This window comes from Miniopterus natalensis, chromosome 4, assembly GCF_054644295.1.
Source record: "Miniopterus natalensis isolate mMinNat1 chromosome 4, mMinNat1.hap1, whole genome shotgun sequence".
In the NCBI taxonomy this organism is placed as follows: Eukaryota; Metazoa; Chordata; class Mammalia; order Chiroptera; family Miniopteridae; genus Miniopterus; species Miniopterus natalensis.
The window spans coordinates 31,015,608-31,042,927 of record NC_142084.1 but is presented as its reverse complement, the minus strand read 5'-3'; the positions used below and the strand labels follow the sequence as shown (position 1 = coordinate 31,042,927).

Below are 27,320 nucleotides of genomic sequence, written 5' to 3'. Positions count from 1 at the left end.
TGTTTTTTGTTTGTGTGTTTATTTTTTCTCTTCTTTCCTTAGGAAGAAGAGAAAGGAGAGAAAATTTGTTTTTTCTTTTTTAAATTTATAATAATTTTTTTTTAATTTTTTTTCTTAAACATTTTTTAACTAAATTTTTTTCTCTTTTTTATAAAAGAATTTTGTCTTGCTTAGCTTGTTTTTAGTTTTGGGGGGTTTTTTGGTTATTTACTTTGTTTTGTTTTATCCTTGCTTCTACTATCAGGACTTTCTTGATATCCCTGCTTAACAACTAGGACTTCATCATTATAACCAAGTTTACAGCTTTCCTCTATAGTTTCCACCAAATCTCTTACTGGACTCCCTCCCTGCCTGGGCTATCTCTCTCTCTCTCTCTCCTCTCAATCCATTGGCATAACTTTTTGTCTTTTTCTTTTTTCTTTTTCTACTTTTCTTTTATCCTTTTGTTACCCTCCCTTCTGTCTTCCTGTCTTTTTGTTCGATTGTTAGTTTCTCTTATTCTCTTTATTGTATTTTTGTTTTCTCATTTTCAACCATTATCCTATTCCTATTCTCTCTCTTAATTTTTTGCTGACCCTTCTTTCAGAATCTTTCCTCTTCTTCTGTTATCTCCCAGTAGCTTCTCTATTTTTTACATTTTAGTTTATTATTACTTTCTAAATTTTCACCAGTATTAACAACAATATACATCTCTCTCTAAGCATTGCTTTTCTTTCTCTCTTTCTTTTTTTTTAAGCATTTTTGTGTGTGTGTGTTCTCCCTTCACTCTCCCAGTTCTATTTTCATGTGGGTTGTTTTCATTGTGACTGTCAAGATATTTTGTAAGATACCTCTTGTTTCCTGGAAGTTTAGTTCTGTATTGTCCTGCCTTGCCAGCACCCGTACAACAGCTTACACGACGAGGTTGGGGCTAAGACACAGTTAGCCAATCTGAAAGGAGGGTCATCCCAAGGACTGATCAATGACAATCTAGACCCAACCACAATAGGAGAGCATAAAGAAACCTCAAAAGGGACACCCACAAGAGGGACACGCCTAGAGCAAAGAGCTCAGAAGTATAAGAAAAACACACCTCTGGGCTCCACTGGACCCACAAGACAAAATTCCACCCCATAAGACTGGGAGACAGCAAATATATCTAATATATAGATACAAACACTAAGACCTACCAAAATGGGGAGACAAAAAAACAACCCCCAAATTAAAGAAAAGGAAACATTGCCAGAAAAAGACTTTGATGAGATGGAGTTAAGCAAGTGATCAGAAACGGAGTTCAGAGTATGGATGATGCAGATGTTCAAGGAACTTAAGAAGACACTAGATGATAAGATCGAGGACCTTAGTGAAAACATGAAAAAAGAGATACATACCATAAACAAAACTCAGAGATAAAGAATGTTGTATCTGATATCAAGAATGCACTGGAAGGAATTAAAAGTGGGCTCAGTGAAGCAGAGGATAGAATAAGTGACTTAGAAGACAAGGTAGAAAAAAATCACACAATCAGAGCAGCAAAAAGAAAAAACACTTAAAAAGCATGAGGACAGTTTAAGGGAACTTTGGGACAATATGAAGCAAAACAACATTCATATTATAGGAGTGCCAGAGGGGGAGGAAAGAGAGCAAGGGATAGAAAACTTAGTGCAGGAAATAATGATAAAACACTTCCCTAGGCTGGCGAAGGAGAAAGCCACACAAGTTCAGGAAGCACAGAGGGTTCCAAAGAAGAGGAACCCAAAGAGACCCACTCCAAGACACATCATAATTAAAATGGCAAATGGCAAGGACAAAGAGAGAATATTAAGGGCTGCAAGAGAGAGACAAGCAGTGACCTACAAGGGAACCCCCATAAGGCTGACAGCTGATTTCTCAACAGAGACTCTTCAGGCCAGAAGGGAGTGGCATGAAGTTCTCCAAGTAATGAAAAGCAAGAATATGCAACCAAGATTGCTTTATCCAGAAAGGCTATCATTTAAAATTGAATGTGAAAAAACGAGCTTCCCAGACCAAAAAAAAAAAAAAGGCTAAAGGAGTTCAGTACCACCAAACCAGCACTGCAAGAAATGCTAAAAGGACTGCTTTAAGAAAAAGAAAGAAAAGTGAGAGAAAGGTACATCAGCATAAAGGGGGAAAATGGCATTAAATAAGTTGATATCAACAGTAACCTTAAATGTAAATGGAATAAGTGGTCCAATCAAAAGACATAGGGTAGCTGAATGGATAAGAAAACAGGACCCAAATATATGCCATCTACAAGAGACCCAACTGAGAGCAAAAGACTCACACAGTGAAGGGATGGAGTAAAATATTCCATGCAAATGGAAAGGAAAAGAAAGCTGGAGTAGCAATTCTTATTTCTGACAAAGCAGACTTCAAAATAAATACCATAACAGGAGACAAAGATGGTCACTACATAATACTAAAGGGATCAATCCAACAGGAGCAAATAACCCTTATAAACATTTCTGCACCCAATATAGGAGCACCTAAATATATAAAAAATTTCTTGGGGAACTTTAGGGGGGAGATTGACAGCAACACAATCATAGTGGGGGACTTTAACACCCCACTGTCAGCATTTTGCCATTAAGACAAAAAATCAACAGGGAAACACAGACCTTAAATGACTCACTAGACCTAATGGATTTAATTGACATTTACAGAACATTTCACCCCCCCAAAGCAGCAGAATACACATTCTTCCCAAGTGCACATGGAACATTCTCAAAAATAGACCACATATTAGGGCACAAGGCAAGATTCTACAAATATAAGAAGATTGAAATCATATCAAGCCTCTTCTTGGATCACAATGCCATAAAACTAGAAATCAGCCACTATAAAAAAAACTCAAAAATATTCCAACACATGGAGGCTAAAGAGCATGTTATTAAACAATGAATGGGTTACCAATGAAATCAAGGACGAAATCAAACACTTCATGGAAAGTAACGAAAATGAACAGACAACAACCCAAAACCTATGGGACACGGCAAAAGCAGTCCTGAGAGGTAAATTCATAGCATTACAGGCCTATCTCAAGAAACAAGGAAAAGATCTAATGAACCATCTAACACAACAACTAAAAGAACTAGAACGAGAACAGCAAGAAAACCCCTGAGGAAGTAGAAGGAAGAAAATAATAAAAATCAGAGCCTAAATTAATTACATAGAGACTAAAAAAAAATACAAAAAAGCAATGAAACCAAGAGCTGGTTCTTTGAAAAGGTAAATAAGATTGATGCACCTTTAGCCAGACTCACTAAGAAACAAAGAGAGAGGACCCAAATAAATAAAATCAGAAATGAAAGAGGCGATATAACAACTGATCCAACAGAAATACAAAGGATTGTAAGGAAATATTATGAGCAACTATATGCCAACAAATTGGACAACATGGGGGAAATGGACAAATTCCTAGAAGCAAACAACCTTCCAAAGCTGAATCAAGAAGAGGCAAAAAACCTGAATAGGCCGATAACAACTAATAAAATTGAAGCAGTAATCAAAAAACTCCCAGCAAACAAAAGTCCTGGACCAGATGGATTTACAGGCGAGTTTTACCAAACATTCAAAGAAGAATTAACACCTATTCTATTCAAACTATTCCAGAAAATTCAAGAGGAGGAAAAACTCCCAAATTCTTTTTATGAGGCCAGCATCATCCTAATCCCAAAACCAGATAAAGATACTACGAAAAAAGAAAATTACAGGCCAATATCCCTGATGAACATAGCTGCTAAAATCTTCATGAAAATACTAGCAAACCGGATCCAGCAATACATTAAAAAGATCATACATCATGACCAAGTGGGATTAATTCCAGGGATGCAAGGCTGGTACAACATCGGCAAATCAATAAATGTGATACATCACATAAAGAAAATGAAGGACAAAAATCATATGATCATATCTATAGACGCAGAAAAAGCATTCAACAAAATCCAGCACCCATTTCTGACAAAAACTCTCAGCAAAGTGGGAATAGAGGAATCATACCTCAACATAATAAAGGCCATATACGACAGACCTACAGCCAACATCATACTCAATGGGCAAAAACTAAAACCATTTCCATTAAAAGCAGGAACAAGACAGGGATGTCCACTTTCACCACTCTTATTCAACATAGTACTGGAAGTCCTTTCCATAGCCATCAGACAGGAAGAAAACTTAAAATGTATCCAAATTGGAAAGGAGGAAGTAAAACTGTCATTATTTGCAGATGACATGATATTGTACATAGAAAACCCTAAAGACTTCGTCAAAGTACCACTAGATTTGATAAACGAATTTGGCAAGATAGCTGGATACAAAATCAACATCCAGAAATCAATGGCATTCTTATACACCAACAATGAACTTTCAGAGAGAGGAACTAAAAAAGCAATACCACTTACCATTGCAACTAAAAAAATAAGATACCTAGGAATAAAATTAACCAAGGATGTAAAAGACCTGTACTCGGAAAACTACATGACACTGAAAAAAGAAACAGAGGAAGATATAATCAAGTGGAAGAATATACCATGCTCATGGAATGGAAGAATTAATATCATTAAAATGTCCATACTACCCAAAGCAATTTATAAATTCAATGCAATTCCTATTAAAATACCAATAGCATATTTCACAGACCTAGAACAAACATTTCGAAAATTTATATGGAACCAAAAAAAGACCCCAAATAGCTGCAGCCATCTTGAGAAAAAAACACAGAGTGGGAAGTATCACATTACCGGATTTCAAACTGTATTACAAAGCCACTGTAATCAAAACGGCCTGCTATTGGTACAACAACAGGCATATAGATCAATGGAACAGAACAGAGACCCCAGAAATAGATCCACGCCATTATGGTCAGTTAATATTGACAAAGGAGGCAAGAGCATCCAATGGAGTAAAGACAGTCTCTTCAATAAACGGTGCTGGGAAAATTAGACACATACATGCAAAAAAATGAAACTAGACCACCAACTTTCACCATACACAAAAATAAACTCAAAATGCATAAAAGATTTAAATGTAAGTCATGAAACCATAAAAATCCTGCAAGAAAACATACGCAGTAAAGTCACAGACATCCCACATAGTGGAATTTTCTCTGATACATCTCCTAGGGCAAGAGAAACAAAAGAAAAAATAAACATATGGGACTACATCAAACTATAAAGCTTCTGCACAGCAAAAGAAAACAGCCTCAAAATACAAAGGAACCCCATGGTCTGGGAAAACATATTTGCCAAGGATGTATCTGATAAGGGGCTAATTTCCAAAGTGTACAAAGAACTCACACTACTCAGCAAGAGGAAGACAAACCACCCAATTAAGAAATGGGCAAAGGACTGGAATAGACACTTCTCCAAAGAGGACATACAGATGGCCAAGAGACACATGAGAAAATGCTCAACGTCGCTAATCATCAGAGAGATGCAAATTAAAACCACAATGAGGCATCACTTCACACCTGTAAGAATGGCTGCCATCAACAAATCAACAAATGACATGTTCTGGCGAGGGTGTGGAGAAAGGGGAACCCTAGTACGCTGCTGGTGGGAGTGCAGACTGGTGCAGCCACTATGGAAAACAGTATGGAGTTTCCTCAAAAAATTAAAAATGGAGCTGTCTTTTGACCCAGTGATTCCACTCCTAGGAATATATCCTAAGAAACCTGAAACATTAATCAGAAAGAATATATGCACCCCTATGTTCATAGCAGGACAGCTCACAATAGCTAAGATCTGGAAACAGCCAAAGTGCCCATCAGTAGCTGAGTGGATAAAAAAGCTGTGGGACATTTACACCATGGAATACTACGCAGCTGTAAAGAAGAAGGATCTTGTACCCTTTGGGACAGTATGGATGGACCTGGAGAAAATTATGCTAAGTGAAATAAGCCAGGCAGAGAAAGACAAGCATCACATGATCTTGTTTATATATGGAATCTAAAGAACTTAATAAACTGATGAACAGAATAGATTCAATGACGTGGAAGCATAGATCAGACTGACGAATGTCAGAAGGATGGAGGACGGTGGGTGGAGGGGGAGAGAGTAACCAAAAAATTTATATGCATATATGCACAACCCAAGGACACAGACAATGGTGGGAAGAGGGACTGGGGAGGGGGATGGGACGGGGTGGAATGGGTCATTGGGGACATCTGTAATATTTTAAACAAAAATAAAATTTAAAAATTAAAAAAAAAAAATCACTTCAAAATTAAAAAAAAAAAAAAAATTGAGGATCTATATATGCAAGTATCCATATATCTATCATGTGGGTGTGTTTTTCAACTTATAAATAAAATCAATTTAAAGAGTAAAAGGCTATATTTGTTTCTAGGTTTTAAGCTGCACTGGACACATGTTTGAGTGTAAGGTTCCCCTCCAAATCTTCTCCAGTAACACTAATCACTTACAATCTTTTGGATGTTAGCTAGTTACCAAAAGATAATATTGTAAACAACCAAGGTGTTTAAAGCTTGGGCTCTCTAAACACTAAACAGATGGATTTAAACTTCTGTGTCTAGAACCAAAATAAAAAACCACTTGAAACAACATAGGCATTTAATAAATGTGATACACTCATATTTTCAATTCTATGTCATTATAACCGACTAGATTTCGTAATCCACTTCCTAATGGGTTTGCAACCTGCAGGTTGAAAAGTCACTGATATAAATCATTCTACTTCATTACTTTCAAAAGAAAACAGTCTTCTCAGAAAGGAAAAAAGATGCACTGTCACTGTTGCAAACAATAAAATATTAAGGACAGAAAGGCAAACATTCACAACCTTTAGGTTTTCTACACAAGTAGACTATACTATCACTCAGAATAAATCACTTCTAATTACTTCAGTTTCAAATAAATAGAGATAAAAAGCCGTTATAGTTATTGCAAGTTACTCAAGGGGTGTGAAGTTTGGTTGCCAAAGTTTTCATATCGTCTAAAGCTTGTCTTTTGATCTTTCACAAATACCAAGTTAGGAAGATTTAGTATAGATGCAGCCTGAGTTTTCTTCCTCTCTCATATTCTACTACACTCTGATTCATTCATGATAAATACTAAGAGATTTGCATTCAGATTGACCACTAGTCCACCCAAGTCTACGTGCTGCAGTGACAGTGACATGGCCGTAATAAATGATACCCAAGAGGGGCCTGGGGGAAAATGTGTCTCTCTTTGCAAGTGGTTTATTAATGAGGAGTAGCTGGGACACTCATCTTCCTTGAGAGTGTATGTACCACATTAAAGTGAAGGGTTTATGAGCATCTTTTTGCTTCCACGTTATTTTTATTTGTAGAATCAGGTAACAACCCATAAAGCCGACCTGGGACAGGGGCTCCCAATAGGTTGATTTGGGTTAAATCATTCCAAGCAGGAGTGAGGAACGAGGAAGAGCAAAATAGGAAATGAGGAAAAGGCAAAATAAGGAGTGTTAGTAGTTGGTCACTGCTATAGGCCACCGGGATACGATTCTTTCAGGGACCCTCTGAGGAGTGACATGGAAGGGACCTCAGGACTGTCAACCCAAGGAACGAAAGACAGGAGTGTGTCCACTGGCTCCTACCCTCCTTGGTCAAGAGTTGGCCGTGGGGTGTTAGCTCTGTCACACACCCGGGAGAGTCCATGTGTGAGAATGGCCCTGCGGGTGGTCTACTCGGCTGAGGCACCAGCGGAGCCCTGGCGGGAAGCAAGAGGCCCAGAGGGCAGCTGAGGGAAGGTGCTGGCGGCTCACGGGGTGTAGCTTGTTGCTGGAGGAAAAAGGCAGAGGCCTGGGGGCGAGTCAGAAGAGCTCTCTAATGCACTGTGGGATAACTGCTCTAATAAAGCAACGTGTAAAATACGACAGAAAATTGATGGGAAGGGGGTATTATTGAGACATGCCTAGAAGTGCCGAGGGCTTATTGTAACTGCTTCACCCATTTGCTACCCTTTTTCTTTTTAAGTGTCAGATTAATTATATTCATTATCTTCTGCCTCAAAAGTCTAATTTTTTTTAGAAAGAGGAAGATGAGGACATGAAAATTTTCTGCAGCAAAATTTTTTAATGTAAAAAACTATTTTAGTGCTAAAAGCAAAGAAAATATTTTCCTCTGGATTGTGACTTATACTTGACTGGCACTGGGTTGGGAGGGGGCATGAAAAGGCTCCTGAATAAATGCACGCACTGTGTAATCTACTTAGGTGGTGAGAAAAGAGAATCTGCATGACACTGCGGTAAACAATTCAAACCACAGCAAGAAAATGTACTCACGCACACTATGAACAAAGGAATTACTCTTTAGCGATCCTGAAGTTGGAAAACAAATTTGAAACAGCAATTACAAACACCCACTCTCAAATATTAAGTTTCTATAGGGTGCACTGTTTGTATCTTATTAATGGACACATTTTCCAAAATTCTGTGGTTAAATTGCATGTTCTTTTCAAAAAAAAATGTTCATGAAGTGTTTTTGCTTGCTTGGTATTGAAAGAGGAACATATTTCTTATCTAGATGAAAGTTAAAAGATGTTTAAAAAAACATCCAAACAGATAAAAAATACATAATAGGTTTTAGAAAGCTCACAAACCACAACATTCAAATTCAATATTTTATATGGCTGTGATTGTGATCTAGAATATATTTGGGCCTTACCTTTCCCCAACATTATAAACAGTTATGATTTATAACTGAACCTGTAATTCAGAGTGATTGATTCACTTCTAAAATCAGGATACTCTAAAATGTATCTTATTTTTTGTCCTGAGTGTTTTATATGCACTTATAAAATTCAAGTAACTTATAAATTATTCTAGGTTATTTTAAATGTGCCTTTCCTATCCCAAACGGACAGACGGTTAACATATCAAATTAGTTAGTTCCTGTTGTCGATTTAAAAATAACTTCTGAATTTAATCAAAGACGCCTAACACTGCCGCCATATGTAGTTATAGTGCGTCTTGTAAAAGTCAGCACTAATCTTACACCAGCTCTTTTCAGGTAGAGAAGATACTTAATAAATGAAAGAAACATTCGTTGATAAGTCACATTTAACCAGCACTAATGATTATTTAATGGAACAGCATAAACTTGAAGGGAATGCCATTTTATTTACAGCTTATTTTATAACACTATTTTATTAAGGTATATACTTTACTTATAGTAAGATCACAAATCTTGAGGAATGTTGACGAATGTGTGCTGGTATATATCATCATCCAGACCAAAATACAAAACACTTCAAGCACCCCAGAAAATTCCCTCGTGCCCCTCTCCAGGTCATTAGAATCCCTTTCCCTTACACAGAGCAGCTTGGTTCTGATTCAGGATAGCCTAGTTTTGCCTATAATTGGCTTCATATAAACCAGTATGCCCTACCTGGTTTACTTTTCTCAGAGTAATGCTTTTGAGATTCATCTAGGTCTTTGCCTGTGTCAACAGGCCATTCTTTTTTATGAGTAGTATTCATTGCCTGACTGGATGAGATTATCCATTCTCCTGTGGATGGAAATTTGATAGTCTACAGTTTGGCACTGTTACGAATAAAGCTGCTATGAAGATTCATTTTTCTTGAGTGTGTATCTAAGAATGAAACTGCTCAGTCATAGTGTAGGTACGTATTTAACTTTACTAGAAATTGCCAAACAGTTCCCGAGGGATCGCACCATTTTACATTCCCACCTGCAGTGTCGGGAAAGTCGAGTTATTTCAGGTTCTCAATAACGTTTGGTATTTTCAGGTGTGTGTTTGTTCTTTGTTTTCAATTTCAGCCAGTTAGCAGTTGTGTATAGCCTGTGATTTTGCTCATTCAGTAGTTAGTATCTTCCTGTGGTTTTAATTCACATTTCTTTGATAAGGGAGGCTGAGAGCCTTTCTACTTACTTATTGGCCTTTTGGAAATTTCTTCTGTGAAGTGTCTGTTCACGTCTTTTGCTCTTTAACTGGCTTATCTTTTTATTACTGATTTTCAGTTTTTTACATATTCTGGGTAAGAGCCCTCTGTCAGAGATGTGTATTTTGAATATTTAATCTCAATTTTTGGCTGGCTTTCTCGCATTCTTACCTGAGGCTTTCGATGAGAAGCTTTTCATTCTGATGAAGTTTTTCGGGTTTTTTCTATTTTGGTGAGTGCTTTTTATGTCCTATTTGAAATTTGTTTCCTCCAGATTGTGAAGATTTTATCCCAGAATTTTTTATTTCACCAGTCACATTTAGGATCTTTTTTTTTTGTAGGATGTTTGATAGAGGTCAAGTGTCTTTTTTTTGTTTGTTTGTTTGTCCAGTTATCCCAATATCATTTGTTGAAAAGATACCCTTTCCGTTTTAAATGCATTGGCACCTTAGTCACAAATCAACTATGACTCTACATAGTTCTCTTTCTGGTTTCTCTATTCTGCTCCATTGACATATTTGTCTAAATTTATGCCAAGGTCACACTGTCTTCACTACTGAAGATGAGTTAACAAGTCAGGTAGCATGCATCCCCCAACTTCCTTACGTTTCAAAATTGTTTTGGCTAAAGTCCTTGGCATTTCCACATAAAATTTGAATCAGCTTGTCAATTTCTACCCAAAAAAAAAAAACCTTCTAGGATTTTGAACTTGGAGTGCATTGAATCTATAGATCACTTTGGGGAAACAAATTGGGCATTTATTCTCTCCTATAAGTATAAATAGGTGGACAGTCCAGATAGATTACTCTACTGGGCTGTTCGGAACCCAGGCCCCTTTGTCTTTCTACTCAGCTACCCCTGTGTTGGCTCCTTACTCACACAATGCAGCTGGTGTGTTACCTCAGGGGTTCATTTTGCAATTCAGGAAAAAGGGAGAGGGTGGGCGAAAGACAAAAGGTGTGTGGCAGCTGAGCCTTTCATCTTTAAAGCATCTTTTCTTGAAGCCCCACCAAACACTATATACTTGCATCTCATCAATGTGAACTGTTTTACAAGGTCATTTCTATCTGCAAAGGAATCTGGGAAAATGTCGTTTTTGAGCAGAGTCCCTAAAAGTTAAAGTTCTGTTTGTAAAGAAGTGGAGAAAGTATATTGTTGGGTAGGCAACTAGATAAATGTATAAGTAATAAAGTTTCTTCTGCAGAACTGCTAATCTCTGAGTTAGAATGTGGGAGAAGGGCCAGGTTTGGCAGAGAAGTTCATAGATGATCTACTAGATGGCTTCAAGCCCTGAAATATGTTATAACAGAAAATAAAAATTATAGACCAGGATGTTTTAATGTTTACAAAATAAAATGAGTACACTCAACACACTGTTTAATAGCATTAAGAAAGTGGCGTTTCTTTATAAACAAAAGCAGAAGTTGTTCCCTGAATTCCATTCCTTCTACAAAGTAAAAATAGTCATAAGACAGGAAAAATAGCTAGTTAAATAACACATGTATCTTAACGATGCCTTAGCAGATGTGGATTTCCTGTTCCGCTGAAATAGGTCATTGTTTTCTACTCAGTTCAAGGATAGACAAAAGATTCTGAGTAAATAATTAATGTACATGGAGTTCAAAATGTGCAAATAAAATGTTCCTGTCTCAGGCTGGCTGCGGTGTAGGGAAGTGGAAAGAGAAATAACGATTCGATTGACAGTCAGGGATATTTGGGGGAAGGGTGATGCGAAGCAGATGACAGAATTCATTGACACTATGGCCCCTGGACTAAATGAGAAAAATTTCAACTTTCTAGACACAATCATCTTCCAACTTTTCATTTTCTTGTTAATTTATACACAATTTGCCAGAGGGATACTATATTTTCATTGACCTTTATGAAAATATTTATTGATGAAATGTTTTCACGTTATCTTGAAAGAGATTATACTTATTATTGATTTACCTTAAAGGGTATAGGGAAGAAATGACTGATACGGTCATCTACTATACTCCTACACATCAGGCTTCTCTGTTAGCCACAGGTCGGATTCTGGTTGTTTCCACTCCTCTCCAAGCAGTGTGTTAAAACTGTAAGGCTTGAAGTATTCCAGACAATGGCTAAACGCAAAGAAAGAGAAGGTGGGAATTGAAATGAATTATGCATTTGTGAAATTCCTGTCCCAAAGGGCTATGCATTCTGTCACATCTGTGATAGGACAACATTCTATTTTAAGAACACCAAAGGTAAGATACCTTGTGTGTGTATAATTTTCTCACTCTAGCTCTCAAACATTCAGCTCTGAAAACATTCACCCACACCCCAAAGCACTTAAAACCAACCCTCAAAACCTGACTCATTCCATCTGGCCTTAAACAAATCGTATTATATTCCTACAGATGTTTCTATATTTAAACTTTGATATAGTTTATATCAGTCATATGAATGTTTTAAAACATTTCAGCTCCATAGACTACAGCATAGGCTCCTTTGCCAAAGCAAAGGTTAAAAGAGTGTTAAGCCCAGTTCTCTTCTTCTCAGGAATGCCATGTAACAGTTACGGAGATTTCTGTTGTGGCTTAATGAGGAGAGAAAGGTTTAGCTAAGATGCTGCAGTGGAACTCGGCTCTGCAGGAGATCACTCTGCCTTGGCTCTGCCCTGGCCAAGGGTATAATCATACGTTTACCTAAGGTAAGCCTCCAAAAACACAAATTGAGCCGAATATAACATTTAGGAGCCAAAAAATAAGAAGATATTAGCTGGTAAAGAGCCAGAGAAACAAGCCATCTTGCTATGAGGGCCCCGAGTCATTTGCACCTGCTCACCTGGCCAGACTGAACCAGTCTGAGTAACAACTGTCAATCCCAGATGAAGAGGTTAAGGAACCGACAGTGAAGGTTAAGAGAAAAGAAGGGAGAAAGCGGCTAGTTAGAAAATGTCAGGACTGGGGAGAAAAGCAGAGGGAAAAGGGAAAAGTGCGTCAGGCAGAAAAAAGAAGATAGAAGAGATGAAGGCAAAGTGGAGAAAGAGCACAACAGGAAGGAGAAGGCCAACGGGGAGAGGAGGGATGACATTTTCCAGGGGTGAAAAGGCAAGAAAGTCAGTGTGCCAGGGTGCAAAGCCCACCAGTGCTAGCAAAGGTAGCTAGATATTAATAAAGGAAGGGAACAAGGGGAATCAGGCATCATTAAGCATAATAAGTAGGGAGCTGAACTGGACACTGAGCCTGCTTCAGTAGGAAGTTGCAGCATTCATAGGCTCCCCACGGGACGGCTGCATTGGGACCTAATCCTGGAAGAGGGCAGGAAGGTTTGCTACTGGTCATTACTGGGGGAGGAATGAAAACAGCAAGAGAAATTTCTCTGCTGGGAGTATACCCAGAAGAAACCAACGCGATGCTGGGGGAGGTAAGCACATGAGCCGTAGGGGCCAAGATGGGGACCCTAGAGGCCTGTCGGTCTAGCCTGGGAAAAGGTTCAGATTCGATGAGGGACACAGAACCCCAGAAGATCTAGGAAAGGACTGGTCAGAGGCAGGAACCAACAGAAGTCCGTGAAATATTGGGAAGTTGATTGGTTGGTTTGAAAAAGTACCTGGTCATTTGCCACAAGGACTCCGAGCATGGCCCAAACAGTGCCAGCCGGAGCCTAGCTGGGAACACAGACGAAGCTGGCCAGATGAGGACAGGGACTGGGCTGGACTGAACCAATGGCAAAGAATTTATGGACACTGGCCTTTTCTCTGGGCTTAATAAAGGCAAAGCTGGACTTCTTTCACAGTGGGACAGAGCTGAACCCAGGACAGTCCTCTGATTTTGCTTCTACAATAAATCTTACTACTGTGTCTTACCCTCCCATACATGGGTCTTGAAGAATGCTTTCCTTGCAACTCTGTGAAAGGACTTTATTTCCACTGGCAACACTAGGATGTCTCTGTTAGGCTCTTCTGAACACACAGACTCACCAGACTGTCTTGGCCACACTAAGTACACTCAGAAAGCTAGAGATAAGGAGTCCTAACTGGCCCCTGGACAGCATCTGGCTTTCATCCCTAAGGGAGCAGAGCTTGCTGCAGTCCATGAGGCATTCATAGGGCTGGTCGGGAGCTATATTCTCCTTAGGTGACAGCTTCAAAGAGATAAGACTCAAATTGGGCAAGTGTAGGAGATACCTGGGTTTACATATCCACTGCCCAGAGGGACCAATATCTCTTGTAATAAGTCCACAGGCATAGCTTCTAGGGTCTCCACAGGGAACATGACTGTTAAAGGGGAATCCAAAGCCATGCTATCCCCATCAGGTATTTATAGTTTATTCATAATACCATCTGCCCAGATGCAATTTTTTTACCACTTAGGAGTCATTAGGAGTCATCTTTATCATAGGCCATGTTGCCTAAAAACCTAGTTGACATTTTTACCCTTATGAGGTTACCAAGGGAAGACAGCTAGAGAGTTAACTGAAGGTCACATTCTCAAGCATCAAGGGAAAGAATTTATCAGCCCTTTGCTCACACCAAGAATCTGGGTGCCTCTCGCCCAAAAGGGATCATAATGAATTTGCAACAATACTCCTATACCAGCTGTTGCAATATACAAAAATCAAGATTTTCCTCACACTGCCATAGAAACATAAACACTGTACTTATAGCAGTGAGAGAGACTAAGTCTGTCCGTCTGTCCATAGTCAGTCAGTCAAGTACTTACTGAGGACTGTCAGGGAACACGGTACCCTACTAGGTGTTGTACACATGTCTCCTTTGACTGAAATATGTTATCATTGCTCTACCAAGAAATAACTTCCAAAAAACTCACAGTTGGAAATACCTTCATTCATTTTCTACTTACAAATCAGGCTTTTGTCCTGGTTGCAGTTCATGCTGAGGTACAGGGTAAAGAGCTTCATAGCTTCTTTTATCTTTTGATCCATGAATGGCAAATGAATTGAATTTTGTCACATTTGGTGGAAAATAACTCCAAGGAAGATAAGCTCTACCTTCCCATTTTGTCTCTCCTCTGGACACTTCAAATGATAGAGCAAGTTCTTGCTACAGAAACAATACGTGAAATATAAAAGGCAAATTAAGATTTATATATAACATATATATATATAATAGTATAATACATACATAGATCTTCCACACTTAAAAACTTTGTCTCACATTTTTACTTACTTACTTTCCACACATTTCTTCTTCCAGATAATAAAAGCACCAAATGCTGTCCATGACTGTCAAAATTAAAATTCCTCATGAGTGTTTGAAAGAAACAAACATTATTTTCTTCACTATTCTTCATATCTGCAGTGTGTATATTTGTAACTAAATTTCCAAATAATTAAAAGATGCACATTGAATACTGGATAATTAGAGGAAGAGCCAGTGTGTTTAGTTACTTAGAAATGACATCATTGAGTTTACCATTTTCCAGACAATTACAGTCAAAAGCTACACATGTTCAGATCGCTTCTTATATTCTTTAAATATAAAATTAAATTAAATATTTCAGTTGGTTAGATGACACAAAGTAAGCAAAGGGGTGGAGGGATACCATGGTATTTGGAATTTATAATAAAACCAGTTTCAAAAACTAAAGTACCCTACGAGAAGCTGGTACATATTTTCCAGGTCTGAATCCAATAACTTTACTAAAGGTTATTTCTATAAGAAACTGTCTTGAAGCTCATTAGGAAGAAAGAAAATATGAAATATAGATTGTCTAAAACTGTACTTGTCTGCCTGTTTTGTCTTCCTGCCTCCTGCCATTAGTTCAGACACCAGTGTGACATTTTCAAAGAGAAACACAATATATCCTCAACAGGAAACTAATAAAAGAGCATCACTGGGGCTAGCTGGGTCAGTAAGAACCAAAGGCTTTCGAGTAGGTACATAAAACAAGTGTATTGTCTCTGAAGGAGACCATATCTAAACATTTCTACACAGAGAGCCTAATGTGAGCTTTTCAGGGAGGATTTCTTTCAGTAAATTATTCTAACAGATGACACGTATTCTTTCCTCTGCTTATTTTTATTGTTGTTATGCTAGCTTAAGAATATCCTAGGACAAGTAAAAGTTCTTGTAAATTAAAAAAACAATATTCTTCACATTGCTTTCCTAGAGATTAATTAATGGTTACAGGAGTTGGTTGCCTGAAGCAAAACCAGGATTCTTGATTATTGATTGTCCTGATATATATATGAAAGCGAACTACTTTGAGGATGTTTTTTAACTTTTAGAACTTATTTATGTGATAAATTAACAAAAGAGAATCTAATTATCCTATTCATCCAGGGCTAAATCATTACTTTATGAAAATAAACTGGTATTTTTATCTAATAAAAGTAAAACTAAGGGCCCTGGCCAGTGTGGCTCAGTGGTAGAGAGTCAGCCCATGCACCAAAGGGTCGTGAGTTTGATTCCCGGTCAAGGGCACGGACCTGGGATTCAGGCTTGTTCCTCAGCCCCGCTTGGGGCACGTGCAGGAGGCAACCAATCAATGTGTCTCTCTCACATCGATGTTTCTCTCTCTCTCTGTCTGTCCTGCTCCTTCCCTTCCACTCTCTCTAAAAAAAATCAAAGGGAAAATATCCTCAAGTGAGGGTTAACAACAGCAACAACAAAAAGTAAAACTAAGGGTGAAACTTTAGAATTCTAGTAGATCCAAGTTCTTTATTGTCTTGTAGACAAGTTATAAATCTATTTGCCTTAGCTTTCTCACTTGTATGGTGAAAATAATCACACAATAGGTGAAATTTTTTACCTCATGTGACAGTTTAAGACAATCATGTTTTTCAATAAAAGATGTTGGCATGTTAGTTGAAAGATGATACACAAAGATATATGGTTATTCTTCTGAAAAATATAATTGCAAACAGCTAGATTTTCTACATTAGTTAGCAAAAAAATCAAAATAAGGCAAAAGAAAATGATATCTAAAATCTCATTTAAACCAATTGCTTAGAACTCTCTGCCCAGCCTACAAATGGACAAAGGCTACTGGATAGTAGATGCTGAGAAGCATTTAAATGTCATTTAAAATGAATAATCACAATACCAAAAATATTGCATTATTAAATATTTTACTAACTTAAAATTTGTTATAATACAGAGAAGTCAGTATAAATTTACTTTTCCATATCTATGGGACAAAAGTTTTCAACCAGGTAAAGAAGGTTCCCAAGGGAATGGTTAACTTTGAACAAAGAGAGTCCAAGGTTAATACTTTAAATGAGTCTAGGAAAAGCCATGTGTGATGTACCCCAGCACTGAACACAAAATGACACAGTATACACTCAATCAATGAATGACAACTACATGAAGGAACACATGGATACATTATTATGGATTACATAAAACTACAGTGTAATGTGGTCATTAAAAAAAAATTCCCTAAAAGAAACATTTTCATAGTTTATTATATCTATATGTCCTTTTATTTCTGAATAGCTAGTACATGATAATGCAAATTTATAGAGTAAATAATGAGTTTCTGTTTTATAATAATTTTTCATTTTGCAAAAAAGAATTATTTTCAAATTTATTAGAAAAATCAACTACATAGCAAAATGAAAATAATGTCAACATAATATTTTCAAACATTTACAATATATATAAGGTGTTACAGAAGTAGGTTTACAGTTGTTCATATGGAAAATAATACAATGATTAATAAATAATAATATAAGAATAAACTGTGTTTCACATAGAACTGTAAACCTACTTTGCCTACCCTGTTCCAAACATATATTTTAAATTGTACATTGACTTGAAAATAAGAAATCATATATAATTCATATTAGCATTTTCCCTAGTTTGTTGGAATTAGTAAGTTTTTACTATGACCTCATGAGTTATAACTAAAAAACAATGTTAAAGAAGGGATGTTCAAGTTATGTAGTAATGAATTAGAAAATAAAATTTTATACTTACGGGCAAAGTTCAACTTCTAAGTACTGTTCAGTTATGTCATTCAAAAAAAATACTTCCACAACTTTTGAAAACAGGAAAACAATATATTGAGAAATTTAATTATGCTTAAACAATAAATAATTTCTTTATTCCTTTAGGGTACAAAATAAATTAACTCATCATTCTTAATTATAGCTATAACCCCAATAGGAAAGGGGACAAAGAAAATAAATAGACATTGCTTAGAAAAAAATCATCATCAAATTTTCCCACATCAGATTGCCATAAATTGAAAGATTAATAATGCCTAATGCTGATGAGGCTGTAAAGAAATCAACATTATCACACAGACTTTGGGACAGTTATCTTCTTCTAGGAATTTATCTAAAGGAAATAATTAGACAACTGGAAGAAGTAAGTATAATGCTAGTCATCAAAGTATTGCTCAAAAATTGGAAATCACCTAAATAATTATCTCCTATTATGTAGGATGGTTGCCTATAATTTAAATAAATATTTTATTATATAGGAAAGCTAGTACATAAATTAAGGAATTTATGTATTCTATGCAGTAGACTTTAATGTAGCCATTAAAATCAAAGACACAGTTAAAGATTTTTGACATGAAAAGTATGCATGATATTTGATAAGTAGGCTATAGAGCAATAACCAAATTAGCAAGTGAGCAAACCTTTCAATGTACTAATAAGTGATGCTGCAGAGAGAATAAGGGGCCAGGTCATGAAAAATCTTATATAGAAATCATATTAAGAAGAGTAAAACTTCTCCGGGGAGGAACAAAAGCCTGAGGAGCAGAAGCTGAATGATGACTTTAAATTTTTATTTTAGATAGATAACTCTGGCTTCCAAAAGGGAAGTATGGGCTTAAAGGCAAAAAGACATTTTAGGAGGCTCTGCCCTAGGGTAGGTAAAAGATGATGACAGCCAAACCTATAGCAGAGATGGTGGGAATAAAGAGGGGCTACTGAATTAGAGAAACAGTTAGGAGGGGAAATTGGCAAGACTTAGCAAATAAATCCAAATATGGAGAGTGAGACTGGAAAAATCTCACATTTCTGTATTCGGTGATTTGATGTATTAGAATGCCATTGATTGAGACTGAGCAATTAGGGAAAGAGCAGGTTTATGAGAAAAGTGTGTAAGCTGAGTTTGGGCCTTGTTGAGTAGATAAGCCACACGGTGTGTACACCAGTGGGAAGCTGATTTGTAGAAGCCCTGTATCAGCGAAAGACAACATATGTTTAACCTTTGGCAAATTAACACTGCCAAAGTGCATGCCATGCAGATGGTATAGAGAAAGTAGATGTTAATAGGGACTAGAAGAATCATCAAAGGTTTCTTTGGCCCTCGCTGGTGTGGCTCAGTTGGTTGGAGCATCGATCGTCCCATGCACTGGAAGGTTGTGGGTTCAATTCCTGGTCAGGGCACATACCTAGGGTGCAGGTTCAATCCCCAGTTGGTGCGCACTGGGGAGGCAACTGATTGATGTCTCTTTCTCACATCGCTGTTTCTCTCCCTCTCCCCATCCCTCTCTAAAATCATTTTTTAAAAGAGTGTCTTTGACCAAATGGAACCTGATTTAGACCTTGAACTATGTGCGTCAGAGGCGGGGGAACAGAATGAGAAGAGGTACAAGGGTGAGGATATGCGTAGATAGTAACATCACTGCCTTTTAGAGGTCGAGAGCTTTGGGCTGAATATGATAGCCCAAGTCATAAGTGACCTGAAAGTTTATATGAAGGGTTTGAACTTTATCTCAGGGATAGGAATGGCTTGTGATCTAGGGAATGGCATCATAAAGAGTTGTTTAGAAAGATACGTTTGGTAGCTTAATTAGGAGACATTAGATGGGGATCATATAGCAAACTTGAAACTGTAATTTTATGGTGCCTTTTAACCTTCATTTGATGTGTGAGATTACTTGTCAGTACATATAAAATAAAAACTACACTTCACATTCAACTTGATGGTGTTTCTATAATAAAATTAAAACACTCCAAAACTTCCATAAAGAAGGTTTATAAGGTTAAAGTGGCAATATGAAGATACTTAAAAGATGAAACAAGAATGCTGAACTCTTCTTAGAATAGGTAACAGAGGTAAAGGAAGGACATATGGCAGCAATTTAGAAATCTGGATTTGTAATTGCCATTCTTCACTGTTCTAGTTATATAGTTGAAGCCACATAGGTAATGGTGAAAAAGTCAGAATAAGAGATTGGTAGGAAATATCACACACTGTATATGTCAGTTGCTCAGAAGCACTCACTTCCTTACAGCAAGATAAAATAATAGTTCCGTGAGAGGTTATTATAAAAAGATTTATGTTTGCAATAAAACACAGTACTTCCACTTACCTTCATAATCCCACAATTTGTTGAAAGGCTTTCCTGGTTCTCCAAGTGGGGCTGGAGGATCATTGAAAAACGGAGCACTGACTTTCAACATCACTCCTCCGTCACCTGGATTCAGCCTGACAAACACTGGCTCATGCGTCACTGGAAAACCATCCCACGTGTGTTCAATTTTAAAATCCATCTTTAGACTCTAGAGGAAGAAAGGACATATTAAAACAAACTCTTTAACAATATTCAAATGTTTCCTTTAGTTAGAATTGAAATGAGAATTTCCGTGTGAAGCAAGCAGGACAGAAGTAGAGTGACCAGAACATGGCTCTGAGAGTCCAAAGGCCATTTGTGTTATGGCAAATCATGGATGCTGAGTTCTGCAAAATAGGTAGTTGGACCCAAAAAGTTTTGAGACTTTAAGTCTAGACCCAAAATCATTTTTAAAACTGTAATCAGGTCCACTTCAGAAATTGTTCATGTACTTAAATTAACAACTATAAGTATTATGAGTTTATGTCATTCTTTGTCATTTACTGTAACACGTACAGGTGTCTGAACTATTGGATCCCTTGGGAACCAAGATCTTTATAATAATATTCAATTTGATTTAAAAAAATTCTCTAAGTCAGCAAAAGCACTGCTGTTAACACCTGTTCTTTTGGTAAAACCCTTTTCTTCTTTCTGGGGGGATAAAGGGGAGCTCCAACCATTTGAAGGTTAATAAACTTTAATGCTGTGTTCCTTGGTGTCAGGGTATAGATTTTCTTAGTCTATTTCAAAGTTTAAATGATGGTGAATTCTTTTTCCATTTTTCAGCTGGTGAAAAGGGATTAACCAAGCAAGTGGTCACTGAAATATCAAAAATTGAAAAGGCTAAGTACATGTGACACAAGCAGTATTTGCATTTTGCATTGTTTTCTCCAAGGATTAAATGGAAGGACATAGTATTATACTAATAAAATTACATTTTGTTGAAAACTCTGTATTGGGCATTTTATAAACATTATTTGATTTAATTTCACAAGAAACTTGCAGATGAACTATTATTATTCCTCAGTACAAAGAAACTGACTTGTCCAAGGTCACATGGAGGGCAAATCAAGAAATTGAGCCAATGTCAGTCATGTTTTTCCCAGACGCAGTCATTTCAGGAAACTGCAAGGAGATAAAAACCTTAATTTAAGAGTACTGAATTCTCCAAATTATACTAGGGCCTTATGCCTTGTTCAGAGGATAATCTTGATTAGTCAATGATGATATTTGCGGACGGCAATTTATGTATCTGAAGTCTTGGAAGGCATTTCCTTGCTTCGTTTGTTATTTTTACTGCAAGTAGTAAAGTACTAAATTTTAATTATTTTATTTTTAAAATATCTTTATTGATTTCAGAGAGAGGAAAGGAGAGGGAGGGAGAGAGATAGAAACATCAATGATGAGAAAGTCATTGATCAAGCCCGCAACCCGGGCATGTGCCCTGACTGGGAATCGAACCCCGATCGCCTGGATCCTAGGTCAACGCTCAACCGCTGAGCCACACCCAGCCGGAGAAGTACTAAATTTTAAATACATTTACTTCAGGGAATGTGTATGAAGTACCAACTATGTGTCAAGCATTGGGAGATCCAAATGTACAAGCTCTGTGTCACATAAGGAATCCAACATCTCTGAAAACCTTTTTCTAAAAGGTTTTCTAAAAGGTTTATAGCTCCCTGGTCAGGTGGCTCAGTTAGTTGGAGAATCACCCTGCACGGCAAAAGGTTGCAGGTTTGATTCCTGGTCAGAGCACATACCTAGGCTGCGGGTTTGATCCACAGTTGGGAGCATGTGGGAGGCAACCAATCAGTGTTTCTCTCACATGGGTGTTTCTTTCTCTCTCTCTCCCTCTCTCTCTTTTTCTCTCTCTCCCTCTCTCCCTTCCTCTCTCTCTGAAATCAATAAACATATCCTAGATAAGCATAAAAAAATAAAATCAAGTATGTAACGTTTTCTAATTTTCACTACAAACTAACAAATTTTAATAAATAACTTCTAAAATTAAAAAGTAGTTCTTGCAACCGACCTGCAAGGAGTAGCATTTAGAAAAGGGTAAGTTCAACAATTTATATTAAAATAAGCTCAGTGAGTGATAAGACTGTATAAATACTGATATGGAATTTAGTCCTCACTTGCACGGAATAAAATACCTCAATAATAAATTTATTTTCTTCAGTTAAAATAGACAGATGCTTTCTCCAAAAATAAATGTATAACCGTCTACCCCAAATTTTGATACTACTAAGTCCCTTCTTATAGCATATAGAAAGAAACAAGAATGAATGAAGATATTAGAAATGCTCATTAAATCTGTTTCTGGCACCAATATGTTGAGAAAATATGCTAGTCTCCTAACTTGGAGCTTGACAATTCTTGACAGTCCTGGCAAAACATAGCTTAACAGCCAGGAAGTTTTGGGTAGATTCGTTCATTCTCCACACAGCCATCACACCCACAAAATGCAGCACACGTTAAAGGGTCCCCTACCCTATGCAGTGGGTTTCCACTAAAAATTTTCAACTCCCAGCTCTTTCAAGCAGTTGCCTCTATCTCTAAACAGAATTAAACCATAGCCAGTGATGAGCTCCTAAAAGTGGCCTGTCACTTCCATGGGTCTCATGGTCAGAGTAAGATATACTTTAAAGGTTTCATATTACTTCCAAATCTAATCTTACCTGAAAGATAAGGAGAGGTGAAAAGATAAAAGCAAAGAGTATAAGGCAGTGTTACCCCAAGCCTTTCTACAGGTTCCATCTGCCTTTTCCCCTAGGTTTTCTTTGAGCATTGTTTCAAAATTACTGCTTAGAAATATGACTAGACTTCCACCTTTAGGGAGGAGAGTGTGGCTGACATGTGCAAAAGTAAAATATAATTTTGGCTTTAATTGCATAAAATGACTTTATTTTTTTTATCAGAATAACGAATTTGTTATTTTGCTTAAAGAACAGTCTTGTCAATCTAACCATGCATAAGATTTATAGCAAAATTAACCTAAAAAGTATAGTCTTGCCAACTAGTTTACAATCTAATCTAAAGATAACAGGGACCCAGACAGAAGCAACTGGTTGCCTTTTCAACTCCCTGGGGATACCTAGGACTGTCTCCTGAGGCTTAACCCCCTACTACCTTTCAATTTCTTTGTACTTGTGCTCATACGAAGTACAGACAATTAAATGGTCAAAGTCCGTCACAGTCCGGACTGGTGTGCTTCCCAGAAGCACTCGGCTCCCTGTCATTCTGTATTGCCCCTGCACTGTTCCATTTTGATTCACAGCAATTAAACCATATGTCGTATTTGTTTAGTGCCTCTGTGGCCCCAGCTAGAATGACTGTAATAGGAACTCATTCATTTGTTGAGCGAAGAATTGTTCTAGTCCCTGGATCTAAAATTTCATGATGCTAAGGTTTTGTGCAAGAGAAATCAACTGTGTTAGTGGTATCATTCTCTCTTTCAACACTACATACCAAAACAATGCAAATAACTAGCATGATATAGCATATCCAGAAATTTCCTTTCAATTTAGTTTAGTAAAGATTTATTAGTTACTCACTTTGTTTCATGCACCATGCCAGGTGCTAGGGAAATAAAGTGTAAGGAAGAAGTCTATGGGGAATTGAGCTAAGCAACTAGGTCCATTATCAATTGGTCCATTTTACAGTCCAAAGTAATAAAGTTGGGTCCCTACACCAAACTGAGTTTTAAATGAATCAAAGATATAAACATACAATAAAGCCATATAAAAACAAAATAGAAAAAAATGGGAGGATTTTTAAAAAGATGATCTTACAGTAGAAAAAGCCTTTTAAAATATAACTACAAATGCAGAAGACATAAAAGGAAAAACTGATAGATACATTTGACTATGTAAAAATAACAAAATTAAAAGCAGAAGTCTGCCTATTCCCCAGCAAAAAAAGCTCACCATTTCAAAATCAAAAGAGAGTCTGGGAAAAAGATATCTGCAAGTCATGTTTCAAACAGATAGCTAATTTCTTTAATCTTTAAAGGGCTCCTAGAAGTCAATAAGGAAAAGACCAATATCCCAACAGAAAAATGGGTAAAGATATGAACAGCCAGTTCACAGAAAGAAAAGTAAAATCTTCAACCTCACTTATAATGATAGAAATGCAAACTAAGCCCTGGCAGAGTAGCTCAGTTGGCTAGTGTTGACCCAAGACACCAAGGTTGAGGTTAAATCTCTGGTCAGGACACATAAAAGAAACAACCAATGAATGAATAAATAAGTGGAACAACAAATCGATGTTTCTCTTTCTCTCTCCCCCCTTTCTCTCTTTTTAAAATTAATCAATAAAATTTTTTTAAAAAAAGAAATGCAATAATAAATTACTATTCTTCACTTAGATTGTCAAGGGTCAGAAGGTGATAACATGCTAATGAGAACACTGAAGTAATCCCATACTACTGTTGGGTTGTAACTGGCACAGCCTCCATCAAGGGCAATCCCTCAATAGCTATTTAAATAAAAAATGCAAATATCCTTTGACTCAACAATTCTAGTTCTAGGAGTTATTAGACCTGCACATATTCAACATAACATAAGCATAAAAATATACACTACAATATTGTTTAGAATAACAAAATGTTGCAAGCAACTTAAATACCCATCAGTAGAGGACTGGTAGGGAAATTATGCTATATAAGGCAAGGAAATACTACATAGCTGTTAAAAAAGAGTGAGGCAGCCCTATATATACATCTAAAATATACTAAGTGGAAAAAAGCAAGGTGCAAAAAAGTAAGCATTCATTTAATAAAAAGGAAGACTATGTGCATGTATGCTTGTGAATGTATACGCTATCTCAGGAAGCATATACAAGAAGCAGGTGGTAGCAGTGGGTGCCTCTTTAGGTCTGCCTGAGACAGCAGAGGAAGGAGACTTACTTTCAACTGTATCACTTTTTTTTACCTATTTGAATTCTATACTATGATAGACACTCATTACTATTTAAAAATAAATGAATAATTTTTAAAATATTTTTTAAAGTCCAATTTAAGGCTAAGTCTTTTTAAGGAGTGTGGTGACTACCTCTTTTCTCCTTTATATAGTATATGCTGAACATGTCTAAAAAGTCGGAATATTAGGAACAGTACATAAAGAATACATTAATTCAAGGTGATCACCACCCTCTTGTGTAATTTTAATGTTGGCTGTTCAGACTTTCTTAAAAGAATGTTCACTGTTAATCCTGTGTGTGTGTGTATGTTTTCCTACATTATTAACTGCTATTCTTCAAATTACTCTTTCATTTAAAAAGTAAAAAACAATTTTAAATTATGTCCGTGCTTTCCCTGTACTATGGAAAGACCTTTAAAAGGAAAGGAAGGAAGACAGAGGAGACAGAACCTCGGTGCATTAAAAGCTTCGGAGAGGAAAAGAATTCCATGAAGATTAAAAGAAGGAAGCTGTAGAACAGATGTTTTCTCAACAGAACGTTTTGCAAGGAAAATTTCCAAATTCCTCTGTTCACAACATTTTCTTTAGTTTTCTACAAAAGTGATTTCAGTTTCCATTCTCCAGCCTTGTCCCCCGCTTCCCCTCCAATGAAAAGAGAGTAAAGGAAAAATGAGGAAGTCAGGCCGAAAGGGGGAGGCAACTGTGCCAGCAGAAGGATTCAGATAAAAAATAAGTTGCCAGAGAAAAAGCTAACGAGAAGCCTGGGAGAAGGTGCATGGAATGAGAATGAAGAAAGCATAACCAGCAGAGAACACAGACCGGGAAGCTCTCCTCAGTCCCCCTGGCTCCCTGCTTCCAGCTGAGATCACAGGAGAAGCCCAGCGTTAGGCTCCACCCAGCTGCCTACACCTTCTGCAGGAGGAGCTTGGAGGACTGAAGCAGACGCCTGATTTTTCTAGGAAAGAAAAATGTTGAAGGACCACCAGTGAACATTTGAAGACTCTAATAATTCTACTGAAGTGGGAGCTGTTTTCTAGGTGGAAGGGTAACCCCTCAATATAAATCCCATGCAACAATTTGAAAATCAACTGTAAATTAGTAAGAGGAAAACAGAACATGTACGGTAATGATTCACTAAATGCAATTAAAGGTGACCTGGCTATATAAGCCAAACCTGCAAATTATATTATACTAGCTATAAATAATATTACCCTAGCTGTAAATTGTATTACTCTCCCGGGAGGCCTCTACATAGTGGTCAACAATTGTGACAATGGAACCAGTCTGCCTGGATTCAAATCCCAATTCAGGCACTTTCCAATTGTGATCATCAGCAAGTTATTATTTTTTAAAAAATTAAATAGCACCTACCTTAAAAGGTTTTTGTAAGAATTAAATTGGGATGTATACATATTTAAACATTACTTAGAACAGTGCCTGGCACATAGTAAATATTCAAAAAAGGCTACCTATTTATTATTAAAGTATATAGGTTTGCTTAAAGAAAAAATTTTTTGTTCAAATCATTAATACTAGATGTTTCTGAAGTGGTTATCTTTTTCTTCCCCAAAAGAAACTATTTATAATAAGACAAAAGCAGCTCAACTAGAAGTGCACACTTATGTGTCAGGTACTTTTAAACTGTGTGAGTCATAAAAAGGGTTTTTTTCTTTACTTTTCCAGAAATCTTGTATACACAGCACATTTTTTTTCCACTTGAAACATGGGCATTGACATCACAATAGCAGATACACAACTGTAAGCTGCCATTTTAGTAAAATACACAAATACTAAACAGATTAGCTTTCTTCCCTCAAGAGGCCCGTGTAAACTCCACATAGGCCACAGTGTCCCTTGAAAAAGGTCCATTAGAGCTTTGAATTCCGTATCTTCACCAGCTTTGCTGGTGGGGTGGGGGTGGAGAGAGGTTATGGTTGTAGTAATATCCCTAAAGGAGAAAACAATTTCAGGTAACCACAGTGCACTGTCTAGCTTAATGAAGTGTTTAATGTGTGTGATTTAAACAACACTGAAAAGTAAAAGTCCTAAAGTGTTCTTTAGCTGTTTAGCAATTGTCAGTATGAGTGTTTTCTTAAAAGAAAAGAATAGCTGCTGTCTTCGGTAACACAAAAAAGGTGGATTTTTAAATGGCTTTATATCTTGACCCCTTTCTGCAATAACGAAGTAGTTCTGTGTTGCTCCATATAAATTACAGAATGAAAATGGGGTAA

General features: G+C 37.0%; 1 protein-coding gene across 4 annotated transcripts in view; it reads right to left on the bottom strand.

Annotated features, from left to right (window-relative positions):
• Positions 1-27,320, bottom strand: part of C4H4orf33 (chromosome 4 C4orf33 homolog) — a 44,252-nt gene that overhangs the window by 15,204 nt on the left and 1,728 nt on the right. Inside the window, exons 2-7 of one of the 4 annotated variants that reach the window (XM_016203349.2) lie at positions 20,150-20,339; positions 17,794-17,854; positions 15,044-15,095; positions 14,714-14,913; positions 11,832-11,986; positions 10,852-11,171 (exon numbers count right to left, since the gene is read on the bottom strand). In XM_016203349.2, coding sequence (XP_016058835.1) covers positions 11,881-11,986; positions 14,714-14,913; positions 15,044-15,095; positions 17,794-17,854; positions 20,150-20,330 — 600 coding nt within the window. In that variant the 5' untranslated portion in view covers positions 20,331-20,339 and the 3' untranslated portion in view covers positions 10,852-11,171; positions 11,832-11,880. Of the gene's footprint in view, positions 1-10,851; positions 11,987-14,713; positions 14,914-15,043; positions 15,096-17,793; positions 17,855-20,149; positions 20,340-21,212; positions 21,396-27,320 lie in introns of those variants that run through there. The other 3 variants (XM_087815950.1, XM_016203350.2, XM_016203343.2) reach the window with 3 other exon arrangements.